The sequence below is a fragment of the Rhinolophus hipposideros genome (genome assembly GCF_964194185.1).
Source record: "Rhinolophus hipposideros genome assembly, chromosome: 5".
Lineage (NCBI taxonomy): Eukaryota > Metazoa > Chordata > Mammalia > Chiroptera > Rhinolophidae > Rhinolophus > Rhinolophus hipposideros.
The window spans coordinates 57,602,444-57,622,688 of NC_138051.1; the positions used below are offsets into that span (position 1 = coordinate 57,602,444).

General features: G+C 49.6%; 1 protein-coding gene across 6 annotated transcripts in view; it reads right to left on the reverse strand.

The window, feature by feature from the left end:
• The window catches only part of MEGF11 (multiple EGF like domains 11), a 339,010-nt gene that overhangs the window by 200,633 nt on the left and 118,132 nt on the right, over positions 1 to 20,245 (reverse strand). For 5 of the 6 annotated variants that reach the window (XR_013993445.1, XM_081049866.1, XM_081049863.1 and 2 more), the window contains exons 2-4: positions 19,919 to 20,024; positions 15,517 to 15,618; positions 11,420 to 11,520 (exon numbers count right to left, since the gene is read on the reverse strand). Coding sequence is in view for 5 of the 6 variants with exons in the window: in XM_081049866.1 (XP_080905992.1) it covers positions 11,420 to 11,520; positions 15,517 to 15,618; positions 19,919 to 20,016 (301 nt within the window). In the remaining variant the exon portion in view is untranslated. Of the gene's footprint in view, positions 1 to 11,415; positions 11,521 to 15,516; positions 15,619 to 19,918; positions 20,025 to 20,245 lie in introns of those variants that run through there. The other variant, XM_081049865.1, reaches the window with a different exon arrangement.

Genomic DNA, 20,245 nt, shown 5'->3' on the forward strand with positions numbered 1-20,245 from the left:
AGAGCTAGAAGCCATGTGGGGGAGGACTCATAGACAACAAATGCTGCTTAGTGCCCTGGGAAGTGGAGCCCCTGCAACCAAAACCATCCCACCAGGCGCCAGATGGCATTGGACTTTGGGGCTAAAGACCTCAGCTAGATTCCAGCCCAGCAACCCACGGCCAACGTAGCCCCCAGCCTGGATCTTGCCTCTGGGTTTCCATGTTAGAGAGGCAGTTACAAAGGAGGACTGTGTGTTCTGATTAGTAAAAGACAAGGGTGGCTGCCGCCATGAAGCCACAGAGTTTGTCCCAGGGCTTGTGCCTGCCTTACAGATAGAGGAAAAAGCCCAGAAGAGAGAAGGGAAAAGCAAGAGGAGGAGGAAAGAGAGGCAGACAGAAGAGAGCTTCCTTCTGCAAGGCCTGGCCCTTGCTTCCCCAGAATCAAATTGTCTGGTAATGCTTTATGTAAGTCCATTGTACAAAAACAAGATTAAAAGGGACAGGCAGAACAAAGCATCAGTCTCCCTAACAAAGGCCCCTCCACTTAGTAAATTAGGAGCTCTTTCCACCTGACACACTTTTAAAGGGAAATCTTCAATTACCATGTGCTGGCGGGGTCGGGCAACAAAAGGTCTGTCTGGTGACTTCATTCTCAAAGCCCCAAGCAGGCATTGAAATGGTTTTATGTAATAGAGATACCAATCTAGTCCATATAATTTGGAGAATCCTTTATGGAGGACTGAAGGGCGTTTGAACCCCGTGGCTGTTTCAAAGAGATTTTCTGCAGTTGATGCGTTTACCTTGCCAAAAGCTTAGCTGAGCAAACAAACAAAGAGCCCTCTAAATCACACTCACTGCTGATTTACTATCAGGCTTCCACAGTTTGTTTAGTGGATGAACCTAGTAGATAAACAGAGTCCAAGGCCTTGGTTCTTTCACCTGGCCACACCAAAGGGATGGGGGCTGCCTTTAAGTTGGGGCCCCCCTGGCTCCCAGATTTGGGACTTTCTCTTTCTTTCCCCTCAGCTCAGCCCAGGGTAAAGGTGGCCAGAGGGACAATTCTTTGGCCAGGGCCAGGAGAAGGACTCCCTGGCTTTTGCCCTTGGTTCTAGACCTGCTTCCATCCCAGGGATGAAATTAATTGTCATTTGACTCCTCTTTCCCACCCCATCCGGAGCACAGAGCCAATTCTGGTTCCCTTGGTGACAGTTTAGCTGCTTGAAAAGGAGAAAGAGAAGTGGGAAAGGGTGATGGGAAAGGTGACTCTCAGGAGACCCGAGGGAGACGTGAACACACAAACTCTAAATACACAGCATTGAGATATACACGCAGTACGCAGGTTATGAGGACACTTTTCATGGGCAGACATGCAACATATACATATAGCTAGTATACACACACAGAGAACATGCATGTGTACACACAACATGTAATGGGGGTGCTCTTCACACACAGCGAAACCTAGCACTCATGAGCACACTACCTGGGCATATGTAATAATAAAAGCTGATACGTCCATAGCTCTTTGATTTACATACACTCAATCCTCACAACAACTCCGTGTAGAAGGTACCACTGCTACCACATTTTCTAATTGAGGACACTGAGGCACAGAGAAGCTAAGTAATTTGCCCACTGTCACACAGGCCCGATGCGCAGTCTGGCTCTAGGGTCTGTGCTTTTGACCTTCACATTGTCTGGTATTGCATGCCACACAGACACCCCTCTCGTGGGTTGGGAGTAACGTCTACGCATGCAGATGTACAACGCCATCCACACACACACATACAGCCAGACACTCCAGCTGGCATGCCCCTTCCTCAGAGGCCTGGACACATCACATCTCCAGGTCAAATGAGACTCAGGCACTCCAGTTCAGGCCAAGACTTAGACTGGGAGAATGGTACTGTTCAATGTTAAAATATTAAAACACTTCGATTTTGGTTGGTAAGTGGTTACCACTCCTGCCCCTCTCCCAGCACCTACGGGATTGTTGGAATTCAGAAGATGGAAACCGGGGGCCTTTGGGAAATTTCCATAAAGAAATGAGGAGTTAGGCTGGGGACAGGTCAGTACCTTCACAGTCTTTACCTGGCCCAGGACACCCAGGAAGGGGACTTATGTAATGCCTGACTACTCTGACACTAATAAAGGCTTCTCCTCAGAGGCTGCCCAGTCTGGATAGCAGAGGTTTAATTACAGCTGCAGCTGGTAATTAAGAAGCAGAGCCAAGATCCCTCCATGGCTGCGTCAGCACCCAGGACCCTGCTGGCACTTGCGGAAGGCCTCGCAGAGAGGTTTAGGACTAGGTCAGCAAACGCAGCCAGCCAGACCCCAGATCTCCTCTCTCCCCTTGGCTGAGGTGCCTAGCACAGACGTCCATCGCTCACCCATCCATGCACACATCTCCTAAGTTGTCTTTCACCCCTTGACAGTCCTCCATGCAGTTGTCCCCAGAGCGAAGGCTCTGTGACACCACCGTGAGCATGTCACTGGCTGCTGAAACCCTTCAATGACCTTCTGAGACTATCCAGCCTTCTTCGTGTGGTGCTGGGCGTCCAGCCCAAGCCCCAGCCCAGCCCCTTCCCCTATTTTCTCCCCCATTCTTACTGTGCTCCAGCCACAGCGGCTTGATGACAGTGTCCTGATTCTATCTGCTCTTGCCCACCTCTCCTCTATGCTCATGCTGTCCCCTCTGAGAGAGAATGTCCTCTCTCACAAAATAACACAAACAGCAGTGGCTATCAATAACCAAGTTCTTACTATGTACCTGGCCCTGTACCAAACACTTCCTTTGTGGAAACACATGACAGCCCAAAGGGGCAGGTACCCCATACAGCCCCATCTTATTTTACAGCTGAGGAAACCGAGGTAGAGAGAGGTGAAATAACATGCTCAAGCTCACATGAAGAAAAGCCTTCAAACTCACGCTCGTTCTTAACCACTGCCTGTCTCTTGTCCTCCTGGCAAGTTCCTACTTACCGTTCAGACTTTGCTCAAAACTAACCTCCTTCAAGGAGTCTTCTTTGATCCCCCTGCCCTTCAATTCCCCAGACAGAGTTAGCTGCTTCTCCTTAGGAGGTGTCTCAGTATTTGGGGTATGAGTCTCTTTCCTCCATTCTCTCTCACACTCACGTGATCAGTAATTATTCAGCACTCAATGCCTGGCCCTGGGAATAACCCAGGTAGAAGATACCCCTCTGCTTCAGGAACTCGCTTTGGAGTGGGAAAGCCAGACAAGTGAGGCAGCATCGCAGCCCATGGGGCAGAGTGATGGAGGGGCCCACAAGCTGTGGGTGCACAGAGCACGGCACCACTGCTCCCAAACAGGTGGGGCTCTGGAGTGAAACAGGAGGGATCTGAAATAAGTGCTCACAGGAGCGGTGTCCAGGGAACCCACTGGGCCTTGGAGGGGCCCGGACCATGAATTCACTTATTCAACAATTAATTCTTGAGGGCCTGAAAAGCACTAACAAGTGGACAAGAGCAAAACTTTGGTAGTTATATTTCTCATTGTCAATGAATCCATTGGCCCCAGGGCTAAGCATCAGTATTTTATGAGTTTGGTCAGTGTGACTCACTAGAGCTCAGCCACTCGGGGTATCCTACGTGAATGTTCTAAGCCCACAAGACTGGGGACCAGATCCCGGTGGCTGCACCACCTTGAGCCACTCAGTGAGGTCCTGTCGGGGTGGCTAGCCGGTCATTCCCTCCCTACCACTAGCCCGGTGACACCCTCTGTTTTCTTGCCTGCTTATTAAAAGTGTGCCGATCACACTATGTTGGATTTTTTTTTTAAGTTTAACCAAACCTCACATTTTTCCCACTAAACTAAATGCTTCTTATTCATTTCTCTATCCCCAGGACTCAGCAGTGCCTTCAAGGCATGGGTATCTAAAAAATGTTGATGAAAGGATGGTCAGATGGAAGGATGGATGTTGTTCTAGGCAGCAAAGCTCAGCACCAGGTGCTGGTGACGCAAGGGACAGCGTCAGCACTGTTTCTGGTGATGGCAGCAGGCAGGATTCCCTGGGGAGCCTCCCGGACAGAACCTGCAGGTCTGCAAGTGCGTGCACACGCGCCCGTGCACACACACAGCAATCCTCCACTTGCTACCTTGGTCCTGGCGCCTACAGGGACCCACTTTAGCAAAATTTTGAAATAAAACCAGCTTATCTTCAGTCCCTTCCTCACTCTACAAACCTCTTCACCTGCCCTCTTGTCTGACCCCATTTCTCTTTTCTGGCCACAGGTCCCTCCTGCCAAGAGAAAACCCACTGTAAGACGGGAAAGCACAGGACCTGAAGTTGCTCTGATGTCAATTCCTGGGCTGCACTTTTGCATGTGGGTAAGTCTCTTAGCCTCACCCAGCTTGTGTGTCCTCTGCTGTACAAGGACAGTAACAGTAATACTCCTTCTCCAGTCTGTGAAGAGCACGTGATATACTGTATGGGAAAACTACAAGACCCTACACTATTGTTTAACTATTGTTGTTGTTGGAAGCCAGCAATCAGAACAAGAAAGCACTAAATTAAATGTCACAGGGTCTGGCTATAAAGCGCCCCCACCCCCACTCCACCACTCTATAAAACTGGGCAGTTTCAGTGACATGGCAGAAAGGGCTAACGTAGGACCCTCGTGCTACAAGAATGCTCCCAAAATACAATAAGAATATTTTTAAAATACATAGCTGAGCTCTAATGAAGGAAAGGCAAGTCTCTAAGTGGTTCCTACGAGTTATAGGAGGTCAGATGCTGAAGCAAAAGGGGCCCAGGGAACATCAGGTCTGGCTGGCCTCTGCCCCTGGCCCCCGCCCAGCCTGGGGGTTTAACACACACACAGGGGCGGACTTGGCCTTGGGAGTTCCCGGCACCATGTAGAGGAAACTTGAAAATGCTGCCCACCAGCTTAGAGGAAACAAAAGCAAGGGATTCTGGATGAGGAGAAATGTCTCCCACAAGAAACAAAAAAAAACAGGAGTGGGGGGTAGGGAGTGACTGCTTACTGGGTACAGGGTGTCCTTCAGGGGTGCTGAAAATGTTTCAGAACTAGATAGAGGTGATGGTTGCACAACATTGTGAATGCACTAAATGCCACTGAATTGTACGCTTCAAAATGGTTAATATTATGTGAATTTCACATCAATTTTTTTTAAAGAAAAAAAATCTTAGTCTTCATCACACACAACATGGAATCCCAAACCAAGTTAGCTATGCAAAGACTGGCTGTGAGCCAGGGAAAACTATTAGTGTGCCTCATAAGAAAATGCAAAACTAGTGTGTGTGTAGGGCTCTTGCATAAGTCAGGGCATGGGGGAAGGGAAAAAAGGCTAAATAGTTCACAGGGGGAAAAAAGAGAGATAGAGAGAGAAAAGAAAAATAACACAAACCTATATGAGGAAATAATGTATCATAAGGGAGAATCAGCAGTCCCCCAAAATAGGATACTCTAGGAACTTGAGCTAATAGAACTACATAGCTCAAGATAGAACTGTCTGAAAGAGATTATAAAAGAAATCTGTTTAAAATCATTAAACCAAAAAAAAAAGGATTAGACTTCATAATGAACGAATAGGACTCTACAGAAAAAAAAAATGCATCTTTGAAAAAGAACCAATAGAACTAGAAACGAAATATGTCGTCATTGAAATTAAGACTTCAGCAGACAGGTTAATTAGCAGAGCCAAAGGATTTGAAAAATGGACCTGAGGAAGATGTCCAAGATATGGCATAGAGAGATAAAGAGATGAATAATGAGCGCCTAGGAGAGATAGAAGATGGAGTGAGAGTCCAACATTTTGGTACTCCAATAGGAGTACTCCAATAGGAGAAAACTGCGAAGGGTGAAGGAAAAGGGATATTTGAAGAGAAATGGCTGAGAATTTTCCAGAACTAATAAAAGACATGAATCCTTAGTTTGAGGAAGACGTGTACCTCTGAGAAGCAAATAGTGTGAATAAAAATAACTCTACATAAGTCAAATCCTAGGGAAACTGCATAGCGCTGCAACGATGAAGTCCAGAACACTATGGAAAAACTCAAACTGCTAAAAGAAAATGACCAAAAACTGGAATTTCATAGGCAGCTAAACCATCATTCAAGAGTAGGGCAAAATAAAGGCATTTTCAGAGAAGTAAAGCATAAGGGAGTTGATGACTTGTAGACTCTCCCAGAAAGAACTATTAGAGAAACCCTTCAAGAAGAATGAAGCCGGCCCAGCCCAGTGACTCAGGTGGTTGGAGCGCCATGCCCCTAATGCCAAGGTTGCCAGTTCGATTCCCACATGGGCCAGTGAGCTGCACCCTCCACAGCTAAGATTGTGAACAACGGCTCTCCCTAGCCGGAGGTCAGTGTGGCTGCCATGGGCTGCGATGGGCTGCGATGGGCTGCCAGGGGTTGCTATGCTGCCCTGCTGCTGATGGAGAAACAACAGCTTGAACCGGGAATGTGGGGGGAGGCTGATATTAAGTTATCAAGTGCTCAACAGAACATTTGAATGGATTGTGAATTGTGATTACTGTGGAATCTATACAGCACTTGGGATAAGCGCTAATACTGCTCACGAAACACTCTGGCCCTCTGCCTTCAAGACCCCAGAACCCACTTGTCTCTACCATGGCACCAGAAACATTGTAGAGAGTTGCTTCTCCACTGGCCGGGGTCCGTGGGAGACAGTGACAAGTAGCAGGTCCTAGCTAGCCCACAATGGACATGAAACATGAACAAGAAATAAAAGTGTTTTAATCCACTGGGATTTGGGTGTTGTTTGTTACTGCAGCATAACCCAGCCTACCCAGTCTGATACACGCTAATATTTTCAAAGAACAGAGCTTCCCAAAATGCCTCAAACCTCACCACATGACTTAAAATAAGCTCCACCTGCAGCAGTAAAGATACCCACTGCCTTGTCTCACAAGACAGGAGAAAGAAGGAAATGTGCTTGTGCCCAGTGATTCTCCGGAAACATGTGATGCCTGGGGGATTGGGGTGGGGGGAATCAGCTGTATCTGTAAATAATGGAAGGGGGAGGGTAGCTCTGGTGTGGATTCTTCTAGAAGGGCTACCAAGGGCTCTGGGATGAGGATTGGCTGTTCTGGGGCAGAGGAAATAAGAGGAGAAAAACAGTGCCACTTGCATCTGTATTAGGGTTTGTGCTTTCCAGGATCTTCTCACTCATTGTTTCATCTTTCCTCCTTCCATGCACAGAGATGAGCCATCTTATGCCACAGTGGAACCAAAGAGGCAAAGGGACTTGGCCAAGATTGCACAGCAAGTTAGTGGCAGAGTCAGCCAAGGCTTTCACTCCCCAGGAAATGTTCTTCTACCACGTGCCTAGAAACAAGGCTCCGGGAAGGTGGCTTTGGAGGGAGGCCAACGTCCCCTGCCTCTTCCCAGGTCAAGGGGGATATTCTTGTGCAGGGTCCTGAGAACTCTCAACGTCTCATGGGTTCTCACCTGGCTCTGGTGAACTTGGAGTTTCTCTGGCCTCCACGGTGGGCAGGGAGGGGGCAGGAAGGGCAGGGCTGCAGGGCTTCAGGTCCTGAATGCTCCAGGGTTTACAAGCTTCTCGTCTGGCATCAGCACGCTGAGCACAATCCTTCACCCTCACCATTTCTCCCTCTCACACGTTCCCCGACCCTGGGTCTCCATTCTCTCACAGACAGTGGACAAAGCCCATGGGGGGCTGGCTGGTTCCCCCTCCTTGTTCTCCCATCACAGTGGGCAGGAACAAGAGAGTGCTGATAATGGCTGACACCCACCTGTCATAGGTTAATCTGTCCTCCTCAAATTCATATGTGGAAGTCCTAAGTCCCCAGGACTGCAGAATGAGACCTTATTGGGAGCTAGTTAAAATGAGGTCGTTAGGGTGGGCCCTCATCTAATAGGACCGGTGTCTTTATAAAAAGGGAACAATTAGAGACTGACACCCATATGGGGAAAATGCATTTGAAGAATGGAGGTATGTTGCCACAAACTAAAGAACTACCGGAAGCTAGGAGAGAGGCCTGGAACAGATCTTCTGTCACAACCCTCAGAAGGAACCAAGGCTGCCGACACTTCGATCTCAGACTTCCATTCTAGCCTCAGGAACTGTGAGACAGTACACTCCTGCTGTTGAGGTCACCCAGGCTGTGGTGCTTTGTAAGGGCAGCCCTAGGGAATTAATAATTACCTCACCCAGCCAGCCTCAACTCCCCTTCTCCCAGCCCAGATCTGCCCACTGTGCTTGGGCCAGCGGCCTCACTCCCCACCACGCGCAGGCCCAGCTCCTGTCTTTGCTGAATGGGCTTCTTTCTCCCACCCACCTCCAGAGATGTCCTTCCATCCAGCTCAAACCCCCAAAGCCGCCTGAGGGGTCCCAGCATTCTCTTCTGCCTGAGCTTACCTGGCCTCAGTCTCGTCTTTCTCACATTCTCTCCGGGCTGTTATCTAATGGTGTGTTATGCACTAGGCTTGCCTTCCCAACAAGACTGCACGTTGCACAAGGGCAGGAGCTATTTCTGACACTTCTCTTCTATCCGGTAGGACAGCGCTGGGGGTGGGCCGCAGTAGGCGTTTAGTGACTATAGGGGTGAAACCCCCTTCCAGGGCATCGCCTTCACTTTTCTGTCTGTAGCTGATTTCTCATGAACACTCGCTAAGAGGCCATGGCTAAAAAGACAGCCTCTCCTCTGTATCCCACCCTACTTTATAAAGATGTCTGTCAAAGCATCCACAACATTCTGTTGCACGCATCTGTGTACCAGACCAGCGCCTCCCACTAAGCTGTAAGCTCCTCCAGGCAGTAACCACCTCTCATTTGCATCTATATCTCCAGTATTTGCGTAATAGGAAGAAAACCAGGATAAGCTGAAAGGATAAACATGAGCATATGGCAGAAACTACTTATCACGGATCCAAAGACCCTGTAAGGGTTTCAAAAGATCCATGAACCCACTGAAATTGTGTGCAAAGAGCCATGTGTATGTGTAGATTTTTATAGGTAGTGTGCATTTCCCCAGGGACAAGGTCCATGGATCGCTGAGAGATTAAAATAAAAGCCAAGAGTGAACAAATGTTAAGACCCAAAGGCATGGAGGAGGGAGATAATGTTTATTAAGTCCCTACCCTGTGCCTGGGTGACGTAGGTATTACTATCTCTATTTTGCATGAATAGAAAGTCAGGATCAGGGAGGTGACACCTTGCCTAGTTCAAATGGTTTAGAGCAGACTCTGGAGCCAGACAGCCTGGGTTCAAGTTCCAGTTCCACCACTCTCTAGCTACGTCACAGACAATTAAGTAACTTGACCACTAGAAAGTGGTAATCTTGGTGAAGTTATTTAATCACTCTGTGACTCAGTTTTCCCCATCTGTAAATTGGGAGAAATAAGGGTCTCTACCCCATAGGACTATTGTGAGGCGCTGAGCTGATGTATATAAAGGGATCAAAATGGTGCCTGGCAAGTGCTGTGGACTCTGCAGGAAATGGTGATGAGAATAAAGAGGAGGAAGCTGAGAGTGGCAGAGCCGAGATTCAGCCGAGGCCTGTATGACTCTCGCCCCTCTGTGTCATCACTACCAGTACCCAGCATGCCACAATGCCCCGTCTTACTGCTGAAACTCTCCTGTCCCCTCCTAGGGAAAGCCTTCAGTCCGGAAAGTGGCTTTTTGAGCTTGGCTTCCTGGGATGGACTGGCCTATGGCCACCAGCTCGGCAGGCACTGCTTGGAGGTTACATAAGGAGTAGGTGGGACGTTATGAGCTGCCTTTCCAGTCAGCAAGACCACGCCTGTGCAATCAGGGCGCTTAGCGCTTCTGCCCTGCTCTTCATTTTCCAAGAGCTTGACCAACATCCAATAATGGAAATTAGAAACGGAAGGTGCTCATCTGTTTCCGTTGCCCACATGCAGACATCCGAACTCCCTTTATAACATTCCTGAGGCCATTACTGCACCCTGAGCTCAGAAGGGCTGTTCGCCTCCATCCTGCTTGGGCTTTATGACTCCTCTGTCCTGCTGCCGGCCTGACCCTCACCTAACTTAGCCAGGCAGGCGGAGAGAGCGGCAGCAGTAAAGCCTTAGTCCTGACCTCGCTTCTCCACCCAGGTCCCCATAATAACCACATCCCAGGTGAGGCATTGACCAAAACCTTCTCTCATCCCAGTTCTCTGCCCTATTTTTTGAGAAACAGCTTTTTAAGTTTGCTTTAGGTGAGTATCTTTGTGTTTTTCCTATAAAACCATCAGTATTGACCCTATTTGCTGGAACATTTTTCATTCATTCCTATAATGCAATTAGAATCGAGCTTCTCCAGCATTAGAGGAGATGTAACAACAGTAGGAGAAAATTGTCATTTCGTTCCCAACATCAACACGCCCACTCTGCCCAAATTCTCTCTCTGGTGCTGGTTCGCTCTACCCACCCAGATGGCACGGAGAATACTAACAAGGAAAACTACTCTTCAAATCGGCCTCCAAATGCAGAGGCAGAAGCTGTGGGGGTTGATTTTCCTCTGTCATTAAATGGGGGCTCCCAGCTTCTCTGACACTCTTCTTCAGTTCGAGGAAACCTTCTAGAAAGTCCTAAACTGGCCCCATTCCACTGGTCAGAGGTGAGTGGAGAAAGAGTTCGTTAGACTCTAACAGAGCCCTAAACCATTCTCCCAGAGAGGTTAAAGCCACCTGCCTGGGAAGCTGAGACCAGGGTACTGACCTGCAGGCTCCTGCTGCTGGGTACCTCCCACTGCACCCCACTGCACCTCCCCCAGAGGGCCTGCAGCTGCCAGCAACTCAGCCCTTGTCTCTCTGGGGACACTAAGGCTTCAGTTTTGACAGCAGACAAATAGGGACAGAGGTAGCAAGTGTCTCCTGTGAGCCTACTTTTTCTTTGTTGTCTTGCAGTCCTCTGTGGAAATCTTCCCACTTCCTGGAACTGGTCCCTTGTGATCTGTCTTACTCTTGCAATCCTCCTTCTAGGTACGGCGATTTTGCCATCCAACAATCCAGCCTGCCTTCCTTCTTCTCTTCTATACTTCCATCTATCCATCCATCCATGCACCCATCTATCCATTTCGCTCTCCTTCCATCCAGCAACGCCTCTTGAGCACCTACCATGGCCTCAGCTCTGTGCCAAGCACTTAGCACTTCTTCCCCATTGCTTCCCAGAGCACCCCCTCCAGAAGCGTACACTTCTCTCCTGACCCCATCAAAGCCTAGACGGACTTGCTGTCATCCATCCTCTTAGAAGGTCAATCTGATGGACAAATCTGTGCTAATATATTTGCACCAGACCCAGGTCTCCTCAAAGCTGGCAGCAGGCAGGGACATCTTGAGGCCTTGAGACAACTGAGGCCTGCGATCCAGGCCTGGAGGACAGCCCTACCTCTCATCCCCTCGGTTCCCCTCCCTGCCCATCCCCTCCCACCCCCACTGGGACCAGAACAGAGGCAACCCCTACATACGTATGCAGAAGTCTCCATTCTCGTAGTAACCAGGGCAGCACTGGGACCTCCGCCGGTACATGGTCCGGAGGCCACGCCGATACGCCGTCTTATAGCTGATCCTAAGGCACAGGGAGAGAGACACGTCACAGTATTGAGAATCAATCACTCCTGTTAGAATGACAGTTGTGTTAAAGCTATATTGAGGATGCCATTCAATAATTACTTTAAAATGCATGGTGGCTTCAAATATGAAGGAACATAATAAAGAACAATCAATGGCGGGATCTGGGCTGTTGTGATGCTGAATGCATTAACGATGTGGCGTTTGCTACCCAGACTGACTTTTCCCTACTCTCTTCAGTGACACTTAGAAGGCTTGCAAAAAATACTTTCTGGGGGGACACTGTGGAGGGCAACTGGGGGCTTCTCCTTAGAACCTCCAGGACCTGGGCTGGAGGAGCCCATGGGGTGACTTGGATGGGACTGGGGCTCTGAGACTTTCTCTGCCTACCAACACCACCCCAACGAGCAGACCGCTTACGGAGGCTGGGAACCGGTCCCTCCCCTTGGAGAACCGCAGCAGAGTCAGCCAAGCGCTCTCTGAGTCTGACTCAGTCCCACAGGTGGATTAATCTCCTCCACACCAAACAGAACACCTCCTGGGGAAGAGCTTCTTCACCTGCAATCCCTGGAAAGGCTCAGAACCGACCCCTGGCACTGCCGAGGGAGAAGCAGTGCCAGAGAGCAGGAGAAGCTCTGGACGGAGTCAACCTCGGTTCCAGTTCTTATGTTGACATGGACGTTGAGACTTGGCTCTGCGTCAGAGAGATTCACAGGCAAAATCTCATTCCATTCCCTCCTGGAGGCAGGTAGCATCATTATGCCCCCTTATTTTATTTCGTTTTTAGAGTTTTTATCATTATGTAATTTTGTGTATCCCCCTCCACTTTGTTGATGACTTGCTCGAGGTCACACAGCTAAGTAGTTTTTGAGCCAGGATTTAAACCCACGTCAGTCTGATTTCAAAGCCACTAGGCTTAACCTACTGCCCTGTGCCCTGTGCCAGTTCCCACAGAGCAGCTTGCTGGGCTTACGGGATGGTTGTAGTGAAAGAATACAGTAAGGGAAATGGACGGTGTGAGGACTGAGTCCTCAGGAAGGAGTCAGAATGGGGTATTGATAGGCAAAGTCCCTTCCTCATACATGGGGTCAAAATGAAGGATGTGAAATGGCCATTAAAGACTAGAGAGGAAGTAACTTCCCAAGGTCATGACATGTAACTAGGACTCAAGCCCAAGTCCTCACGCCTTGAATCCAGAACTCTCTCTCTTCTCCACCAGCACCCCAGGAGAGCCTGCCCTGCGGACCCCACCTCAGCAGGCAAAGCAGCAGAGGTTGGTCCTTGGAGATGCTGACAACCTGCTTTCCATGGAAGGTCAGGCCAACTTGGGAAGGGAGTCTTACTGCACAGTCTCCTGGTCCTTAAAGCCCTCGCTTTATGACAAATGACAGGGCAGACTCTAGAGAAATCTGTGATATTTGAGGATGTTGTAAACTAAGGTCGTTCTACTTTGTCAAAAACCCGTAATGCAAGGTAAGCCAGCTTCAAAGTGAAGCTACTTCCCTGGCACAGGAAGGCAGCTCCTGGCAATTCCAAGGGTGGAATAAGCCTCTCAGATAAAGAACAACTTGGAGTTGACTCAGAGGTCATCCAGTTCATTCCTCCCACTAAACAGGGTTCTCCCCAAGCCCTCCAATGGAGAGGTGGTCTTGGCATCATTAAAGCCTTCGGGAGAGAGCTATTCCTACTGCGCTGGTTTCCCCATGCTTGCTTGCTCCCAGCACTGGGGTGGGAAGCAGGAGAGGGAAGGAGCTGGGAGCCAGGCTTCTGTCAGGAGAAGGATGTTGCATTCCAACAAGCCATTCCACACGGAGGCAGACTGATGGTGCGGCTGTCAGCACACACCCTCCAGGGCATCAGTCGCCTGTAAGGCGACTCAATAACTTAGCAAAATAATTCATGTTCCAGGAATGCAGCCTATTTTAATAAGCAGCCATTCACTCACCTTTCCCCAGCTGTGATGGACGGCAGTCCCAGCCTTCAAGTACCCAACAAAGCCACGCCTCAGAGCAAACTTGGCTCTGACACAGGGCCTGGCAGGCTCATGGAGACATCAGGACTTCTATTTCTTCCACCTTTGACCAGGGCCACAGGCAGCTAACTTGGCACAACTGGGGAAGTGGGGAGGGCGCATTTGGTTCCACCTCCTAATTTCATAGTCAAGAGCTAGAGGAAGGCGATGCAGTAATGGCTGAGTAGCTTCTATTGGACCAACCCTCCTGCAGGCATACAATTTGGGGAAAATATGAAAAAAACAACGACCTGAAGGCACTAGAGAGAGAACAAAGATGGATACTGGAGAAAAGCATACAATTGGAAAAATGGAATGATACCGGGCAAGGTTAGCCCAAGGGCAGGCCCCGGTCAACAATAAATACACCAGGTGGCTGAAATTCAGAGAGAAGACACACCACCTTACTGGTGTGAAGGACCACAGGACAAGGCCAGGGTAGACCCAGCAACTAGAAATTGAAAAGAAAAACCCCAGCAAGAAGAGAGCCACAAAGAAGAAAGCCCCATATTCTTTGTAAAATCTCTGCTCAAATTTCTGGCTCCCAAATTACGTGTGTGGAGGACAGGTTCCAAGCAACCTAGCTAAGACTAAAAATATTCAACTTTCAGAGTTTGGAAATTGAATTTAGCCAAGTTAACTGGCTGCTAAAACAAACAAACAAGCAACAGCAAATCAGTACTCTCTGAAGGAATATAACAGAATTCACTCTCTACAGTCTCTGTAGCTCATAATGCCCGACAGATAATTTAAAATCAGTAGATACATAAAAAAAAAAAAACTAGGAAATATTACCTAAATAATAGAAAAGGTGATCAATGAAGACCAATTTTGGAATGACACAGATGCTGGATTAGCAGACAAGGATTTTAAAGCGGCTATATCTATGATCAGTATCTCATAGCAAGTTACTAACAAAACCTCAAACACTACCAGGACTTCAGCTTTTCAGCATAGAGCAAGCTTCCCTGTCCACATGGTACCCACCATGATGCCTGCATGAAACCCAAAGAAAAACTAGGCCCACAAGAAAAAGCAAAAGAAATGTGGAACCAACACATGCTCGGCAACTATGAAACAGGACTTCCAGGAGGCCTCTCCCTCACTCCCTCACTTACCCTTCATCTGCTGCTTTTCACCCCTCAAATAATAATGCTACCTTCCCTGGGTCAATACCTCACTGTCCTCTATTTTCCCCTGCACTTTTCAAAGTTATTTTCACATCCCTGACCTCACTGGACCCTGCAGGTAAGTAAGACAAGGATCATTCTATGTTTGATGAGTACACTGGAATCCCAAAATAAAGTGATTTGCCCAGGGTCATCCAACAAGACATGTTCTCTCTTCCTCTCCGCTCTCCTCCCGGGGCAGGGGAGCACCTCATGACTTGCAGGCGGGTTGCAGACAAAGGAGCAGGATTCCTGTGTGCCATCGTTCAGATGCTGAGTGGCTGCTAACTTCTGGCCTACACTATGTTTGCCAAGCCAGATGCCCTGGCATGGGGCTATACCTGCTCTGAGGGGGGCTGTCTTAGGTGAGATTTTCTCCCAGAAGCAGGCCTGAGGCAAGGATTCAAGGACAAGCATTTTATTTGAGAGGTCATCCTAGGAAGCACGGAGAGGGAAAAAAAAAAAAATGAGATATGGAAGTAAAGGCAGACAATTCAGCGTGTGCTATTGAGGAGGTTAACTGGGGTATTTATCCACCAACTCCCACCTGTCATTGGTTGAGCGGTGCCCCCAAGGGCGTTCATTTTCTAGCACATCTGCCCTGCCTGCCCATCAGCAACTCTGGCTAGAAAGAAGCCCTCAGCAGATCATCTCAGGGGTTCATGAGCAGGTGAAGAGCAGGTCCCAGCTCACCAAAACACGGGGACACAGGCGGTACACGGACCGCCTGCTACAGGGGCCTTTTACTAACTGGCACAAAGGCAATTGCTGAAGGCCTGGAACTCTTTCCCTGTCATCTGAGAGAGGTACTCACCGGTGCCTGGTGCACTTGAACCAGTTGAGGATATCTGTACATCGTGTGTAATAGATCTGGTCGAAGGGGTGTGCGTACGATTCCTGCACGGTCACGGCATAGCTGAGAGCCAGACGGGAGACGGAAGTTATGGTCAGAACTTGGGAAGCTGAGCTGCTATTCAGGATGGGGTCTCCCCTCCCAGGGGAACCAGAACACAGCCAAGTGTCCAGGGGCTCCAACATCCCTCTCCCCTCTATCCTCCTGCTGCTCTGGATGCCCTTGGCATTCATACCTACCCCATCCCTGGTTGAATCCAGTGCCCTTTGGTCCAGCTCATTTTCTGAAATTCTAGTTCATTTGTTCATGTAACAGAGAATGAATAAAGAAGGGTCTAGGTTTATCCTATGTAGCTCTGGAAGGCAGAGCCAACAAGTTTTAAAATACTTTATACTTGTTTAGATCTTTATAGTTTTCAAAGCACCTGCATGGAGCTGATCTTTGCAGAAACTCTGTGAAGTAAGTGGCCCCATTTTATAGATGAAGAAACTAAGGTTGAGAGAGAGGTGACTTGCCCAGGTCACAGAGCTAGTAGCAGTAATTGCCAACAGATATTGAGTGCCCCGTGTTAAAGTGTTTTAATCCCTTTTAATCTTGGCACAACTTTATAAGGTAGGGGGCATTGTTATCCTCATTCTACAGATGAGGAAACTGAGCATCAAAGAGGGTCAGTGACTTCCCCAAGGTCACCAGTTACCTTCTGCCCTATGACGCCTCTAGTATAGCTGGGTGTATCAGGGACATGCCCCAGCCTCCCGATCAAAGTGGTACCTTGTCATCCTGCCTGTTAGCTGGCAACCTGAACCAGTGGGAGGAAGTCACAGGAAAGCAGGTCCCAGCTTCACCAAAACAAGCCTTTCCACCTGCCCACCCCTGGCAGAAGATGTATGAAAAGACCGTCAAGCTAGGATGTAAAGCAAAAACTCCCATTTCCTGTGCAGGCTGGGAGAGGACCTCAGCTGAGATTTCAGGAATTAATTTTTATGGAGGCTGGTAGTATTCAGTGTTTTCCCCCAGAAGGCTCACTGACCTGCGCCAGATGGCCAGGTCCAGGCTATGAAAGCCCATCTGCTTTGCCTGAGGAAACTGTTGGTTTACTCATGAGGGGGCTGGGCCGGCCAGCTCCCTGAGTGAGTCCACGGCAGGCTGTCTGCTGCCTGAAATGTCAAAGGCCTAGAATTCAGAAAGAGGAGGCCAGGAGCAGCCAGCGACGCCCAGGAGGGAGTCCGGGTGGCGGGACATTGGTTTCTCTGAAGCACTGAGGAGGTATAAAAGGCCCTTGGTGAGCCTCTACCTGGCAAGATGTGCCTCCAAGGTACACATCCATGCAGACATGGCCCAAAGCCCTGTTTTAGCTCCAGGCTTGGAGAAACTGAGGCAGCTCCACACCCAGCTCTGGCTTCCCCAAAGCCCCTTGCAACTCTGAAATGCCATGACCCTGTGCGCTGACACACCTACTGAGCACCTCACTTAGAGGCAGGAGAATGAATGGATAAGAGTGCATGGGCTCTGGGTCGAGGTGGAACCCTGTCGCTCGTTAGCAGTATGGTCTTCGGCATATAAGGCTCATAGGAGCCTCTGTTCCCTCACCTGTAAATCTGTGACACATATTACCAGGGACTTCATGTAGTCGTTGTGAGGAGTAAGGAAGCCAGTAATAGGACCTATCCCTCATGGTGGTGGGAAGATAAAGCAAGGTAATTCATGCAAAATGCTGTACAGGTGCAGTGTCTAATAGATGCTGGCTATCATTACTACACGATTGGCAATAAGTCACCTCTCGGGCTAGGCACTGAGGGGTATTTCCTCCCAGTCCATGGCCGAGGAGACAGAGCAAGACCTACACACAGAGTGGACTCCTCGTGTTTGTTAAGCACTCAGGGATTCAGGCTCCCTCCACCCTCCCCCACCCCTTCCTGGGACATGACAAGGACAGTGGGATTCCAGAGGGGGTGGGGCGGGTATCACAGGGACGGATCTGGCTCTGCAGGGGAGCACTGAACGAGTCTGGTAACTAGACCTTGAACCAACTCCAAGTCTCCAGGGTGAAGTGTGTGCCTCTGGTTTCATAGCTGGACGGTTTAACATGCTCATTTGCCAACATGCTAATGAGGGGCCAGATTAATCTTGTAGAGCTGAGATTTACTAGCCAGGGGAGGTCTTTCCACTGAGTTTTATGGTGGAGGGGCATCATTAAGGAGGCCCCCGCCAGAAGCACTCATCCAGCTGGGAAATTCTCCCTAATCGGTCTCTGGGGCCCAGGGTATGTTTCTGGACTGACAGACAAGATCCATCCATCTGTAACTGGCAGTAGAGCTTAGTTAGAAAAGCCAAAAACAAGGAGGCACCTGGTTCATGAGGCACCACTGCAAGGCCTCCTCCGTAGAGGCTGGAGAAGCCCAAGGGGTCCGCAGGCCTCATTTTAGCTGTTAGGATAACTCCTTGTCCTTCCATCAAAATGATATATTTGGCTGATAGTCCAATCAGCCTGAAACGCCAGCTCAGTGCAGACTGGGTTCAGAAGATTTTCACATTCCAAATGTATTCATGTTTGGCAGGTTTAAAAAAATTACAGCGTTTGGTTTAAGTTTGAACTAATCCACTGGTGCAAATGGGACTCAGAGAAAAGGGAAGTCAGGGTGGTCCCTGCCATCAGGGAAGGCTTCCTGGAGGAGAGGCACCTGATTGGAGGCAGTGGGAAAGGCAGAGGTGAGTAGATGGGAAGGAAGCATTCTGGGAGCTGGGATACAGCACACACATCGGCAGGAAGCAACCATCTCTCAACTGGGACAGGTGGACAAGAGGGGGTTCCTGAAACTGGAGTCTGCAAACCAGAGATGCGTGTGGAATTTCACCTGATCTCTCTCTCACCCACTGAGAAATAAAGATTTAAATCACCAAAAGTAGAAGGGATAGGGGGCCTGAGTCACCTCGGGATAATACAGAAAACTTATGAAAAATGCATATTCCTAGGCTCTACCCCAGACCTACGGAATCGGAATCTCTTGGGCCAGGACCCAGGATACTCCATTTGTCATCCACACTCCCAGTGAGGCTGGTGTGCATTAAAGTGTGATAACCACTTCCTACAAAGCCAGTTGTCAAAGAGAAAAGGCAATCATTGAGCTTTGTGGTCCTCAAAGCACTTTCCAGAAACTGGTTCCCTGACCCTCCAACAAGCCTGGAAGGAAGGGGTCGTTGTCCTCTCACTTTACAGAGGTGGAAGTAAGCTCAGAGTGGTTCAGGGACGTCCCCAAAGTCATAGAGCTAACCGGTGGAAAACTCCAGACGGGAATGAACCCAGGTCTGCTCATCACAGATCTTGTGTTCCTCCCCCCTCACTGAGGAGGGCCCCAGTGCCTGCCGCTTCAGACTCGGCTCTGCTGGGACTCTCCACTGAGTGCCCAGTCACTGGGGACCATGCTGTGTGGGCACTGTCCCTCTGCCTCCCCAGCCAGTCCCTGCAGAGCTCTGGGTGAGGTGCCTTTCCCCACCGTGGGGCTGGGACGTTCCCCCTCGTGGGCATGGAGCATAGAACACCCCCTTACTTATCTTCCTCCACCATCTGCTTCCCCCATTGGGCCCTCATCTTAATTTTATTCCTTTGATTTATTAACATCTAAGTGGCAGAGCCGTCCTGGTCAGCACGGCCAATCAATTCCAGGGTTTAATTCGGTTTTTCCTGATTGGGTCTCTGGTCACTGTCTTTCTCCTCACCAAAATCAATACTTTAACCTTGTGCTTCAAAGTCAGGCTGTCTGCAGGGCCCCGGCCAGTTCCCCCAGGACCTAGTGCCAAAGCCGTCCCTTCTGACTCAGCCCTCAGCTGCGCTTCCCCTGACAGCCCCCAGACTCCCACTAGATGGAAAGCAGCAGGGCCCCCTCACCCATCCTCCTTGGGGCAGACCGCTGGCTACCCTGCACATCCAAGCTTTGCATTGTTGCCAGTCCTGGGAGACCAGAAAAGCCACCACGGCATCGGAGAACAACACATCTGGACCAGTGAGTCACTCACGGTACCCCACCTGGCGGTGATGGGCAGCGAGCCCCTCTGGCCTCTACTGCCTTGGCGGTAAAATGGCTGGGAAGTGTGAGTGCAGGGAGGGGCAGGCGCACTGTCGACTATCAGACCGCGTCCTTTAAGATGGCTCAGTCAGCCTCTGCACCCTGACCTCCCTCTACACTGAGTCTCACACAGAATCTGTACGCTTTGTTATCTTTCAGCACCCGAGCTGTCTCCCCAGCTAGACTGTAGGCCCTTGGTGGACAGATTCTGTATCTCCTGCCTCAGCTTTTGTCCCAAAAGAGCCAAGCTCAGGTGATGCCCCCAGGGAGTGCCTGGCTGTCTGAGACCCATATCTTACCTCTCCCAATGGCTGCACACGTTGGGGTCCTCAGGGTTCAGGGAGAGGACGGCTTGCAGGAGGGAGAAGACAATGAGCCCTGTCACCGAGAGCGCCATCCCGGGCCCTGTGCAGGAGAGCAAAAAAGGCAGTGTCATTAATCAGCCCACTTTCCCAGGCATCTGTTTGGCGCTGAGACTTCTCACATGCAGGGGCTAAGCAGACTGGCTAAGCAGACGAAGTTTCCCATCATCGTCATATAATGAGCATTTGATATTTCACACTTGCAGGCTTTGACTAACATGGTAACACTTCACCAATTCTGAGTAACCGGGGAGTAGGAAGCCT